Raw genomic sequence first — 14,568 nt, 5'->3', positions numbered from 1 at the left:
GCATCCAACGAACAACCTCTGGCAGCAGATCCTTCTCCTACCTTGCCGCCAAGACCTGAAACACCCTCCCTACCCACCTACGACAGACCCAAGACCTACTCGCCTTCAGAAGACTCCTCAAGACCTGGCTCTTCGAGCGGTAGTGGCACCCCTCCGCTCAGCGCCTTGAGACCCCCACGGGTAAGTAGCGCGCTTTACAAGTACTCTGATTGATTGATTGATTGTAGCACGACTATATTTCTGCCTGTTTCAAAAGCTTTCGTTTAACTCTGATGTCTTTGTATTTTATTTCACCTGTTGGGAATGTTAGTGCCTTATTTAATGATTATCATTATTTAATTTACTGAACAATGTGCATGGTTACCTAAAAAATGAGAATCCTAGTTTCCCATGAATTCCTTGGCGTTTATTACAGCATTTTCTGTTGCTTAACTCAAAGATTTTGTTTGCATTTAGAAATTGAACTCTGGTGTGAGCTTCTCTAATAAGAACCGAAATGTTGCACTGAACCTAGTGTCTCAATTTCACATTATACAGAAATACATCGTCCTTTTTTGGGTACATTTCTACACAATTTAACACTGCCCTTCGAATAGCAACAGTGGCCAAGTATAACAAAAGTTTAATCACATGTATTGTGCCACGTCTGTTGCAGGAGTGCGGAGAAGCATATCTGGGTGCAGTTCGTATTTGTGGGTGCAAATTAATGTGACTGTTGATGTGTCTGGCCTTGATTGGTGTTTCTTTTACATCTCATGTTGTTGCCCTCCAGGTGTATCCGGCACAAGAATGACTGGGGTGCCCTTATTCTGGTGGACGACCGCTTCCGAAGCAATCCTAACAAGTATATAACGGGTGAGTCACCTTGTTGTCAAAATCAAACTCTAGACCTTTTCTGCATATATTATGTTTTCCCTGAGATTTTATGTTGGTGACTTTATCATTTTTGTTCAGTGTGCTCTCAGGCCAGGTCAGGTGTCCAGGCCATTGCTAGGCTGTATTCCAGTTATAGACATACTTGCATTCGGCTATACATAGTAAAGAGCCAGATTGACCATGTATAGTGCACACTTCTGAGATCTAGTTCTGCTATGTGTGTTGGACTTCTTGTCATTAGTGCTAGTGTTTTGTGGGTGCATTATTCTTTTCGTATTTGCAGGTAATCTGACGTTTAGGTTTAAAGTTGGCATCCTGCCTGTGGTACTCTGGGTGTCAGCTTTCTGTGCAGAGAGCTAGAGCCCTGATTAAGGGCTCATTTGGTTATACAAAGCAGGTAGGATTTCCATTGGATGTTTAAACACAGAACTGGGCCAATTAGACGGACTCTAGAAGTCTGCCTTGCGACTAACACTTTTCTTAAGCATGTGCCCACTGGGCAAGGGCAAAATTGTAATTATGCCGGTGACATTTTTGACTTTTACGTTATGCTTGTTACGTGAAATTCCAGAAAATACACTATCACGTCAGTTGCTTTCTTACTACCTTATTCGCAGTCAGCATAGCACAGGAGCGGTGGGAACAATGTCAAACCATCAAGACGAGTAACTGCTGTTCTTGGCAAATGTGTTTTTTGGGCTATTTTTTGCATGAAATGCTTCCTTGCATCAAAAATTGATGCAAGTACATATTTTCTACTACATAGCGCTGAATGATGGATTTACATTTTGTGTAATTTCGCATAATTTTCCTGAAATTTCTTGTCATTAAATGAATGTCATACCCCTAGTGCTTACCCATCCAAAATCAATTGCGCGCCTGGGAGCGACACTTTGTGACAAAAGTTGAGGTTACTTACATCTCTGCTTTGGGTGGGGCCAGATATGTGTGTCATTGTGTGCTTCCCGTCCCCTGTTACTGGGAAGTATTATAGCACAATACAATGAATGAGTGCATAGGAGACTTGCATACCATAGCTCTGCATAGCACTCCCATCTCCCTGCCCTCCTTTGAATCTGAGGGGGCAAATTAGGCGATTACGGAAAGCATGTTTAGCTCTTGCTGTACAGCAGGAAGTTGGCTTCCTTATTGATAACTATTGGTAGCATATTCTACAGGTGCGGACCCTGACCTTTGAGTCAGGACCCTCCCTTGCGGTGTACTCTTGGGCTCATGGAGTAGATAATTGGCAGAGAAGAGTAAGCATTGAGGGGTGATTTTTTTTTTTAAAACAAGGACTGTGGGGGATTTTCAGTAACTACAATCGCCAGTGAGGGAGATGTAGAGTTTGATTCATTTGTTAGCATAAAGGTCAGTGACGTATCCTCAGAGTGGGGGATGGGATGTTTCAAGTATAGAGCTTTAATTCTCCAAGTTCTAGATTTACTCTTTGCCACTTCCATGTTCTCACGGTAAAATATTTTCATAAAGTATGTTTTTTTCAGGGTCTGACAAGAAGAATGGCAGAATTGTTGTTCTTACACATATGATTTACCTGTTCGCCATTAGAATCAAACACTCACAAATGTAAGTCTGGCTCTCGCAAATGACCGTGGACTCGTCCATCCTTCAGCCAGCACCAAACTCGAAATCAATTGGTGTCACCCCTGACGCACTACCTGTGCTCCAGAGAAGACACTGCCAGACAACCAAGACAGCATGGAGGCAGCCTTCTCTCCTGAAGGAAATAAAACCTGCTTCCTGAAGACTGAAGTTAATGTTGTAGTCCTCTTGCGCCTAATGCCCTGCTCTGCAGTCTGACCAACACCACCCTGGCTCTTCTGAACGGTACACTACATGCAGCAGCAAGACTCATTCAAGGCCTAGAGAGGTTTAGGCATGAAACTCCAGATCTGATGGATCTGCACTGCCCTGCATCACTTCCAAGATAAGGCTCATCACATACAAGGACACCAGAACCAGCACCCCGCTCTATCACATACTAGGACACCAAAACCAGCACATCTATCATCACATACAAAAACACCAGAACCAGCACCCCGCTCTATCACATACAAGGACACCAGAGCCAGCACATCTATCATCACATACAAGAACACCAGAACCAGCACCCCGCTCTATCACATACAAGGACACCAGAACCAGCACATGCAAGGACACCAGAAGCAGCACCCCGCTCTATCACATACAAGGACGCCAGAACCAGCACATGCAAGGACACCAGAAGCAGGACCCCGCTCTATCACATACAAGAACACCAGAACCAGCACATACAAGAACACCAGAACCAGCACCCCGCTCTATCACATACAAGGACACCAGAACCAGCACATGCAAGGACACCAGAAGTAGCACCCCGCTCTACCATCCCATACAAGGACATCAAAACCAGCACCCCGCTCTATCACATACAAGGACACCAAAACCAGCACATCTATCATCACATACAAAAACACCAGAACCAGCACCCCGCTCTATCACATACAAGGACACCAGAACCAGCACATGCAAGGACACCAGAAGCAGGACCCCGCTCTATCACATACAAGAACACCAGAACCAGCACATACAAGAACACCAGAACCAGCACCCCGCTCTATCACATACAAGGACACCAGAACCAGCACATGCAAGGACACCAGAAGTAGCACCCCGCTCTACCATCCCATACAAGGACATCAAAACCAGCACCCCGCTCTATCACATACAAGGACACCAGAGCCAGCACATCTATCATCACATACAAGAACACCAGAACCAGCACCCCGCTCTATCACATACAAGGACACCAGAACCAGCACATGCAAGGACACCAGAAGCAGGACCCCGCTCTATCACATACAAGAACACCAGAACCAGCACATACAAGAACACCAGAACCAGCACCCCGCTCTATCACATACAAGGACACCAGAACCAGCACATGCAAGGACACCAGAAGTAGCACCCCGCTCTACCATCCCATACAAGGACATCAAAACCAGCACCCCACTCTATCACATACAAGGACACCAAAACCAGCACATCTATCATCACATACAAAAACACCAGAACCAGCACCCCGCTCTATCACATACAAGGACACCAGAGCCAGCACATCTATCATCACATACAAGAACACCAGAACCAGCACCCCGCTCTATCACATACAAGGACACCAGAACCAGCACATGCAAGGACACCAGAAGCAGCACCCCGCTCTATCACATACAAGGACGCCAGAACCAGCACATGCAAGGACACCAGAAGCAGGACCCCGCTCTATCACATCCAAGAACACCAGAACCAGCACATACAAGAACACCAGAACCAGCACCCCGCTCTATCACATACAAGGACACCAGAACCAGCACATGCAAGGACACCAGAAGTAGCACCCCGCTCTACCATCCCATACAAGGACATCAAAACCAGCACCCCGCTCTATCACATACAAGGACACCAAAACCAGCACATCTATCATCACATACAAGAACACCAGAATCAGCACCCCGCTCTATCACATACAAGGACACCAGAACCAGCACATGCAAGGACACCAGAAGCAGCACCCCGCTCTATCACATACAAGGACACCAGAACCAGCACATGCAAGAACACCAGAAGCAGCACCCCGCTCTATCACATACAAGGACGCCAGAACCAGCACATGCAAGGACACCAGAAGCAGCACCCCGCTCTATCACATACAAGGACACCACAACCAGCACATCTATCATCAAATACAAGAACACCAGAACCAGCACCACGCTCTATCACATATAAGGACACCAGAGCCAGCACATCTATCATCACATACAAGAACACCAGAACCAGCACCCCGCTCTATCACATACAAGGACACCAAAACCAGCACATCTATCATCACATACAAGAACACCAGAATCAGCACCCCGCTCTATCACATACAAGGACACCAGAACCAGCACATGCAAGGACACCAGAAGCAGCACCCCGCTCTATCACATACAAGGACACCAGAACCAGCACATGCAAGGACACCAGAAGCAGCACCCTGCTCTATCACATACAAGGACGCCAGAACCAGCACATGCAAGGACACCAGAAGCAGCACCCCGCTCTATCACATACAAGGACACCAGAACCAGCACATGCAAGGACACCAGAAGCAGCACCCTGCTCTATCACATACAATGGGGCAGTGAGATAAATAACGGTGATGGATCAAGCCCTGATCTTTGGACTGGGTAAGAGTGGTCTGCTTAATTCAGACACTCTGTTCATCACCACCCCCTTTTCTGTATCGTTTTTGGCCACTATAGGTGTGGCAGGGTATACTCGGACATGAGTCCCTTTCTCACTGCTCCATCAGGATTCAAGCAAGCCGGGCCGAAGAGGCTGAAATGCCAGAAACCGGTCCCCGGTAGCTTGTCTCCTTTCTGGTGAAGAATTGGCTTGGTAGTTTGGTCTGCCCTGTTCCCATGATGCACTGGGCCAGGGACAGACTAATTTGCATATAGCCAGGTTCTGAGCTGGGATGGGGCAGTGAGATAAATAACGGTGATGGATCAAGCCCTGATCTTTGGACTGGGTAAGAGTGGTCTGCTTAATTCAGACACTCTGTTCATCACCACCCCCTTTTCTGTATCGTTTTTGGCCACTATAGGTGTGGCAGGGTATACTCAGACATGAGTCCCTTTCTCACTGCTCCATCAGGATTCAAGCAAGCCGGGCCGAAGAGGCTGAAATGCCAGAAACCGGTCCCCGGTAGCTTGTCTCCTTTCTGGTGAAGAATTGGCTTGGTAGTTTGGTCTGCCCTGTTCCCATGATGCACTGGGCCAGGGACAGACTAATTTGCATATAGCCAGGTTCTGAGCTGGGATGGGGCAGTGAGATAAATAACGGTGATGGATCAAGCCCTGATCTTTGGACTGGGTAAGAGTGGTCTGCTTAATTCAGACACTCTGTTCATCACCACCCCCTTTTCTGTATCGTTTTTGGCCACTATAGGTGTGGCAGGGTATACTCAGACATGAGTCCCTTTCTCACTGCTCCATCAGGATTCAAGCAAGCCGGGCCGAAGAGGCTGAAATGCCAGAAACCGGTCCCCGGTAGCTTGTCTCCTTTCTGGTGAAGAATTGGCTTGGTAGTTTGGTCTGCCCTGTTCCCATGATGCACTGGGCCAGGGACAGACTAATTTGCATATAGCCAGGTTCTGAGCTGGGATGGGGCAGTGAGATAAATAACGGTGATGGATCAAGCCCTGATCTTTGGACTGGGTAAGAGTGGTCTGCTTAATTCAGACACTCTGTTCATCACCACCCCCTTTTCTGTATCGTTTTTGGCCACTATAGGTGTGGCAGGGTATACTCAGACATGAGTCCCTTTCTCACTGCTCCATCAGGATTCAAGCAAGCCGGGCCGAAGAGGCTGAAATGCCAGAAACCGGTCCCCGGTAGCTTGTCTCCTTTCTGGTGAAGAATTGGCTTGGTAGTTTGGTCTGCCCTGTTCCCATGATGCACTGGGCCAGGGACAGACTAATTTGCATATAGCCAGGTTCTGAGCTGGGATGGGGCAGTGAGATAAATAACGGTGATGGATCAAGCCCTGATCTTTGGACTGGGTAAGAGTGGTCTGCTTAATTCAGACACTCTGTTCATCACCACCCCCTTTTCTGTATCGTTTTTGGCCACTATAGGTGTGGCAGGGTATACTCAGACATGAGTCCCTTTCTCACTGCTCCATCAGGATTCAAGCAAGCCGGGCCGAAGAGGCTGAAATGCCAGAAACCGGTCCCCGGTAGCTTGTCTCCTTTCTGGTGAAGAATTGGCTTGGTAGTTTGGTCTGCCCTGTTCCCATGATGCACTGGGCCAGGGACAGACTAATTTGCATATAGCCAGGTTCTGAGCTGGGATGGGGCAGTGAGATAAATAACGGTGATGGATCAAGCCCTGATCTTTGGACTGGGTAAGAGTGGTCTGCTTAATTCAGACACTCTGTTCATCACCACCCCCTTTTCTGTATCGTTTTTGGCCACTATAGGTGTGGCAGGGTATACTCAGACATGAGTCCCTTTCTCACTGCTCCATCAGGATTCAAGCAAGCCGGGCCGAAGAGGCTGAAATGCCAGAAACCGGTCCCCGGTAGCTTGTCTCCTTTCTGGTGAAGAATTGGCTTGGTAGTTTGGTCTGCCCTGTTCCCATGATGCACTGGGCCAGGGACAGACTAATTTGCATATAGCCAGGTTCTGAGCTGGGATGGGGCAGTGAGATAAATAACGGTGATGGATCAAGCCCTGATCTTTGGACTGGGTAAGAGTGGTCTGCTTAATTCAGACACTCTGTTCATCACCACCCCCTTTTCTGTATCGTTTTTGGCCACTATAGGTGTGGCAGGGTATACTCAGACATGAGTCCCTTTCTCACTGCTCCATCAGGATTCAAGCAAGCCGGGCCGAAGAGGCTGAAATGCCGGAAACCGGTCCCCGGTAGCTTGTCTCCTTTCTGGTGAAGAATTGGCTTGGTAGTTTGGTCTGCCCTGTTCCCATGATGCACTGGGCCAGGGACAGACTAATTTGCATATAGCCAGGTTCTGAGCTGGGATGGGGCAGTGAGATAAATAACGGTGATGGATCAAGCCCTGATCTTTGGACTGGGTAAGAGTGGTCTGCTTAATTCAGACACTCTGTTCATCACCACCCCCTTTTCTGTATCGTTTTTGGCCACTATAGGTGTGGCAGGGTATACTCAGACATGAGTCCCTTTCTCACTGCTCCATCAGGATTCAAGCAAGCCGGGCCGAAGAGGCTGAAATGCCAGAAACCGGTCCCCGGTAGCTTGTCTCCTTTCTGGTGAAGAATTGGCTTGGTAGTTTGGTCTGCCCTGTTCCCATGATGCACTGGGCCAGGAACAGACTAATTTGCATATAGCCAGGTTCTGAGCTGGGATGGGGCAGTGAGATAAATAACGGTGATGGATCAAGCCCTGATCTTTGGACTGGGTAAGAGTGGTCTGCTTAATTCAGACACTCTGTTCATCACCACCCCCTTTTCTGTATCGTTTTTGGCCACTATAGGTGTGGCAGGGTATACTCAGACATGAGTCCCTTTCTCACTGCTCCATCAGGATTCAAGCAAGCCGGGCCGAAGAGGCTGAAATGCCAGAAACCGGTCCCCGGTAGCTTGTCTCCTTTCTGGTGAAGAATTGGCTTGGTAGTTTGGTCTGCCCTGTTCCCATGATGCACTGGGCCAGGGACAGACTAATTTGCATATAGCCAGGTTCTGAGCTGGGATGGGGCAGTGAGATAAATAACGGTGATGGATCAAGCCCTGATCTTTGGACTGGGTAAGAGTGGTCTGCTTAATTCAGACACTCTGTTCATCACCACCCCCTTTTCTGTATCGTTTTTGGCCACTATAGGTGTGGCAGGGTATACTCAGACATGAGTCCCTTTCTCACTGCTCCATCAGGATTCAAGCAAGCCGGGCCGAAGAGGCTGAAATGCCAGAAACCGGTCCCCGGTAGCTTGTCTCCTTTCTGGTGAAGAATTGGCTTGGTAGTTTGGTCTGCCCTGTTCCCATGATGCACTGGGCCAGGGACAGACTAATTTGCATATAGCCAGGTTCTGAGCTGGGATGGGGCAGTGAGATAAATAACGGTGATGGATCAAGCCCTGATCTTTGGACTGGGTAAGAGTGGTCTGCTTAATTCAGACACTCTGTTCATCACCACCCCCTTTTCTGTATCGTTTTTGGCCACTATAGGTGTGGCAGGGTATACTCAGACATGAGTCCCTTTCTCACTGCTCCATCAGGATTCAAGCAAGCCGGGCCGAAGAGGCTGAAATGCCAGAAACCGGTCCCCGGTAGCTTGTCTCCTTTCTGGTGAAGAATTGGCTTGGTAGTTTGGTCTGCCCTGTTCCCATGATGCACTGGGCCAGGGACAGACTAATTTGCATATAGCCAGGTTCTGAGCTGGGATGGGGCAGTGAGATAAATAACGGTGATGGATCAAGCCCTGATCTTTGGACTGGGTAAGAGTGGTCTGCTTAATTCAGACACTCTGTTCATCACCACCCCCTTTTCTGTATCGTTTTTGGCCACTATAGGTGTGGCAGGGTATACTCAGACATGAGTCCCTTTCTCACTGCTCCATCAGGATTCAAGCAAGCCGGGCCGAAGAGGCTGAAATGCCAGAAACCGGTCCCCGGTAGCTTGTCTCCTTTCTGGTGAAGAATTGGCTTGGTAGTTTGGTCTGCCCTGTTCCCATGATGCACTGGGCCAGGGACAGACTAATTTGCATATAGCCAGGTTCTGAGCTGGGATGGGGCAGTGAGATAAATAACGGTGATGGATCAAGCCCTGATCTTTGGACTGGGTAAGAGTGGTCTGCTTAATTCAGACACTCTGTTCATCACCACCCCCTTTTCTGTATCGTCTATCACATACAAGGACGCCAGAACCAGCACATGCAAGGACACTAGAAGCAGCACCCCGCTCTATCACATACAAGGACGCCAGAACCAGCACATGCAAGGACACCAGAAGCAGCACCCCGCTCTATCACATACAAGGACGCCAGAACCAGCACATGCAAGGACACCAGAAGCAGCACCCCGCTCTATCACATACAAGGACACCAGAACCAGCACATGCAAGGACACCAGAAGCAGCACCCCGCTCTATCACATACAAGGACACCAGAACCAGCACATCTATCATCAAATACAAGAACACCAGAACCAGCACCACGCTCTATCACATATAAGGACACCAGAGCCAGCACATCTATCATCACATACAAGGACACCAGAACCAGCACCCCGCTCTATCACATACAAGGACACCAGAACCAGCACATGCAAGGACACCAGAATCAGCACCTCGCTCTAATACATTCAAGGACACCAGAACCAGCACCCCGCTCTATCACATACAAGCACACCAGAACCAGCACCCCGCTCTATCACATACAACAGTGGTTCCCAAAGTGTGCACCGCGGTGCGCCGTGATTAGAAGCCAGAGGTGCCGCGGCGCAGGATGTGGGTCGTGGAAATTGCGCCCGCAATTCCTCCCCCTCTTTTGTGCTGCCAGGTCACGTGATCCTCGCACTCTGCATCTCAATGATGAAATTGATGGAGAAAGCCTTTAATTCTCACACATGGCAGACATTGCCCCAGGGCACGAATCTCCCGGTGTTTTCTTCTCGCTCCTATCTGGTGATTGCTTATTGTGCTCATCAGCCCCAGCGCCTTACCTGCTCCTGCTGCCCCAGTGGCGAGCTGCTCATTACTGGACTAGGGAACTCTGTAATTACTGCTAATGGGCCCAGATGAGTGGTCACTCCTAAGGCTTAGGGGTCCTTTAGCCTTCCTTACAGGAGGCGATTCTGAACTATCACAGGTGCAGCTGACCTTTGGCCCTTGGTAGGTGACCTCGAACAGATTCTCGAAGTGCTTCTTTTTATATCCTCTAGAGCTCGGCCCAGAACGAGACCTATGCCCTGATGCAGCAGCTCTCTGCCAGCTTCTGTTTTTGCCTCACTCCTTGTTGAGGGGTCGTCACTCGAGACTGCTGCATGTTGGAGAGCGTTGGGTGGGTGCATGGTCAGGGGTGGTGGAGAGCGTTGGGTGGGGTGAGAGGGGGAGGGGTGCAGGGTCAGGGGCCTGGTGGAGAGCGTTGGGTGGGTGGCTGCAGGGTCAGAGGCCTGGTGGAGATGATTGGGTGGGTGCAGGGTTATGGGACTGGTGGAGAGCGTTGGGTGGGAGGGTGCAGGGTTAGGGTCCTGGTGGAAAGTGTTGGGTGGGTGGGTGCAGTGTCAGGGGCCTGGTGGAGACCGTTGGGTGGGTGGGTACAGGGTCAGGTGCCTGGTGGAGACCGTTGGGTTGGTGCAGGGTCAGGGGCCTGGTGGAGACCGTTGGGTGGGTGCAGGGTCAGGTGCCTGGTGAAGACCGTTGGGTTGGTGGGTGCAGGGTCAGGGGCCTGGTGGAGAGCGTTGGGTGGGTGGGGTGCAGGGTCAAGAGCCTGGTGGAAAGTGTTGGGTGGGTGGGTGCGGAGTCAGGGGCCTGGTGGAGACCGTTGGGTGGGTGCAGGGTCAGGGGCCTGGTGGAGAGCGTTGGGTGGGTGCAGGGTCAGGGGCCTGGTGGAGAGCGTTGGGTTGGTGGGTACAGGGTCAGGGGCCTGGTGGAGACCGTTGGGTGGGTGCAGGGTCAGGGGCCTGGTGGAGAGCGTTGGGTGGGTGGGTGCAAGGTCAGGGGCCTGGTGGAGGCCGTTGGGTCTGTGGGTGCAGGGTCAGGGGCCTGGTGGAGACCGTTGCGTGGGTGGGTGCAGGGTCAGGGGCCTGGTGGAGGGCTTTGGGTGCGTGCAGGGTCAGGGGCCTGGTGGAGACCGTTGGGTTGGTGGGTGCAGGGTCAGGGGCCTGGTGGAGAGCGTTGGGTGGGTGGGGTGCAGGGTCCAGAGCCTGGTGGAGAGCGTTGGGTGGGTGGGTGCAAGGTCAGGGGCCTGGTGGAGGCCGTTGGGTCTGTGGGTGCAGGGTCAGGGGCCTGGTGGAGACCGTTGCGTGGGTGGGTGCAGGGTCAGGGGCCTGGTGGAGGGCTTTGGGTGCGTGCAGGGTTAGGTGCCTGGTGGAGACCATTGGGTGGGTGGCTGCAGGGTCAGAGGCCTGGTGGAGAGCGTTGGGTGGGTGGGTGCGGGGTCAGGGGCCTGGTGGAGAGCTTTGGGTGGGCGCCCTATGCCATGATTCAGCCGCACTCTGCCAGCTTCTGTCTTTGCCTCACTCCTCGTTTAGGGGTCATCACTCGTGACTGCTGCATGTTTGAGAGTGTGATGTGTTGTCTTTCAGTTTCGTGTTCCTGCTCTGCTCCCCCAAGGACGTCCTCCTGTGACGCCCTTGTGCGGCATTATCGTCCTACATATATGGTCCTGGGTGAGGGCCTCAATCCTGGCCTCTTAAATCCCTTCCAGTCTCCACTGTTTCATGTAGGCATACTGCGCTCCGTGGGCCACACACAGCTTCATATATAGCGCTGTATAAAGCGCCTACTGGTTATACGTCTTCAGAGGCTGTTTATGAATTTTTGGTGATGTGAAAAGCCTCTTGCGCCGTGCTCTTTGTAATTTTACTACGTCATCTGATTCAATGCTCCCCAAAAGCAGCACAAGGCCCCCTACCAAGTATTTTTTTGCAGTTTTATATAGCGCGAACTCCACCCGAAGGCACCAGAGCGCTTTACATTAGCACCAGTTGCGTTACAGATGGACACATTCATTTTTAGGCACAGGGAGTCCATCATGCTTTTGAAATGGTGCCATTGTTCCAGGTGGCAGCCCCCTCCATTGGTTGGGAAGGGTGCAAGGGGGTGGCCGAGAAGGGTGCAAGGCGGTGGGTAGAAGGGTGCAAGGCAGAGGGGAGAATGGTGCAACGGTGAGGGGGAGAAGGGTGCAAGGCGGAGGGGAGAAGGTTGCAAGGCAGAGGGGAGAAGGGTGCAAGGCGGAGAGAAGAAGGGTGCAAGGCGGAGGGGAGAAGGGTGCAAGTCAGAGGGGAGAAGGGTGCAAGTCAGAGGGGAGAAGGGTGCAAGGCAGAGGGGAGAAGGGTGCAAGGCAGAGGGGAGAAGGGTGCAACGGGGAGGGGAGAAGGGTGCAAGGAGGAGGGGAGTAGGGTGCAAGGCAGAGGGGAGAAGGGTGCAAGGCAGAGAGGAGAAGGGTGCAAGGCAGAGGAGAGAAAGGTGCAAGGCAGAGGGGAGAAGGTGCAAGGCAGAGGGGAGAAGGGTGCAAGGCAGAGGGGAGAAGGGTGCAAGGCAGAGGGGAGAAGGGTGCTTGGCAGAGGGGAGAAGGGTGCTTGGCAGAGGGGAGAAGGGTGCTTGGCAGAGGGGAGAAGGGTGCAAGGCAGAGGGGAGAAGGGTGCAAGGCAGAGGGGAGAAGGGTGCAAGGCGGAGGGGAGAAGGGTGCAAGGGAGAAGGGTACATGGCAGAGGAGAGAATGGTGCAAGGCAGAGGAGAGAATGGTGCAAGGCAGAGGGGAGAAGGGTGCAAGGCAGAGTGGAGAAGGGTGCAAGGCGGAGGGGAGAAGGGTGCAAGGCTGAGAGGAGAAGGGTGCAAGGCAGAGGGGAGAAGAGTGCAAGGCAGAGGGGAGAAGGGTGCAAGGCAGAGGGGAGAAGGGTGCAAGGCAGAGAGGAGAAGGGTGCAAGGCAGAGGGGAGAAAGGTACAAGGCAGAGGGGAGAAGGTGCAAGGCAGAGGGGAGAAGGGTGCAAGGCAGAGGGAAGAAGGGTGCAAGGCAGAGTGGAGAAGGGTGCAAGGCGGAGGGGAGAAGGGTGCAAGGAGGAGAGGAGAAGGGTGCAAGGTAGAGAAGGGTGCAGGGCGGAAAGGGAGAAGGGTGCACGGCAGAGGGGAGAAGGGTGCAACGGGGAGGGGGAGAAGGGTGCAAAACAGAGGGGACAAGGGTGCAAGACAGAGGGGAGAAGGGTGCAAGGCAGAGGAGAGAATCGTGCAAGGCAGGGGGGAGAAGGGTGCAAGGCAGAGGGGAGAAGGGTGCAAGGAGGAGGGGAGTAGGGTGCAAGGCAGAGGGGAGAAGGGTGCAAGGCAGAGAGGAGAAGGGTGCAAGGCAGAGGAGAGAAAGGTGCAAGGCAGAGGGGAGAAGGTGCAAGGCAGAGGGGAGAAGGGTGCAAGGCAGAGGGGAGAAGGGTGCAAGGCAGAGGGGAGAAGGGTGCTTGGCAGAGGGGAGAAGGGTGCTTGGCAGAGGGGAGAAGGGTGCTTGGCAGAGGGGAGAAGGGTGCAAGGCAGAGGGGAGAAGGGTGCAAGGCAGAGGGGAGAAGGGTGCAAGGCGGAGGGGATAAGGGTGCAAGGGAGAAGGGTACATGGCAGAGGAGAGAATGGTGCAAGGCAGAGGAGAGAATGGTGCAAGGCAGAGGGGAGAAGGGTGCAAGGCAGAGTGGAGAAGGGTGCAAGGCGGAGGGGAGAAGGGTGCAAGGCTGAGAGGAGAAGGGTGCAAGGCAGAGGGGAGAAGAGTGCAAGGCAGAGGGGAGAAGGGTGCAAGGCAGAGGGGAGAAGGGTGCAAGGCAGAGAGGAGAAGGGTGCAAGGCAGAGGGGAGAAAGGTACAAGGCAGAGGGGAGAAGGTGCAAGGCAGAGGGGAGAAGGGTGCAAGGCAGAGGGAAGAAGGGTGCAAGGCAGAGTGGAGAAGGGTGCAAGGCGGAGGGGAGAAGGGTGCAAGGAGGAGAGGAGAAGGGTGCAAGGCAGAGGGGAGAAGAGTGCAAGGCAGAGGGGAGAAGGGTGCAAGGCAGAGTGGAGAAGGGTGCATGGCGGAGGGGAGAAGGGTGCAAGGCAGAGGGGAGAAGGGTGCATGGCTGAGGGGAGAATAGTGCAAGGCAGAGGGGAGAATGGTGCAAGGTAGAAAAGGGTGCAAGGTGGAGGTGGGTAGGGTACAAGGGGGAGGGGGAGAAGGGTGCAAGACAGAGGGGAGAAGGCTGCAAGGCAGTGGGGAGAAGGGTGCAAGGCAGTGGGGAGAAGGGTGCAAGGCAGAGGGGAGAATGGTACAAGGCAGAGGGGAGAATGGTGCAAGGTAGGAAAGGGTGCAAGGTGGAGATGGAGTAGGGTACAAGGGGGAGGGGGAGAAGGGTGCAAGGGGGAGGGGAGAAGGATGCAAGGGGGATGGTGATGAAGTTAAAAATATGCCCCGCCCCCCGGAAACATTTCTGCGGGCGCCCATGATCAGAGCCC

At 52.4% G+C, this 14,568-nt stretch overlaps 1 protein-coding gene across 1 annotated transcript in view; it reads left to right on the top strand.

Annotated features, from left to right (window-relative positions):
* BRIP1 (BRCA1 interacting DNA helicase 1) overlaps positions 1-14,568 on the top strand; it is a 1,630,984-nt gene that overhangs the window by 1,297,008 nt on the left and 319,408 nt on the right. Inside the window, exon 18 of the mRNA XM_078679817.1 lies at positions 773-855. Within this exon, the coding sequence (XP_078535943.1) occupies positions 773-855 (83 nt within the window). The remainder of the gene's footprint in view (positions 1-772; positions 856-14,568) is intronic.

Source organism: Lissotriton helveticus, chromosome 3_1 (genome assembly GCF_964261635.1).
Source record: "Lissotriton helveticus chromosome 3_1, aLisHel1.1, whole genome shotgun sequence".
Classification (NCBI taxonomy): Eukaryota; Metazoa; Chordata; class Amphibia; order Caudata; family Salamandridae; genus Lissotriton; species Lissotriton helveticus.
The sequence above is the reverse complement of the archived record's forward strand: the minus strand, read 5'-3'. Positions and strand labels throughout refer to the sequence as shown.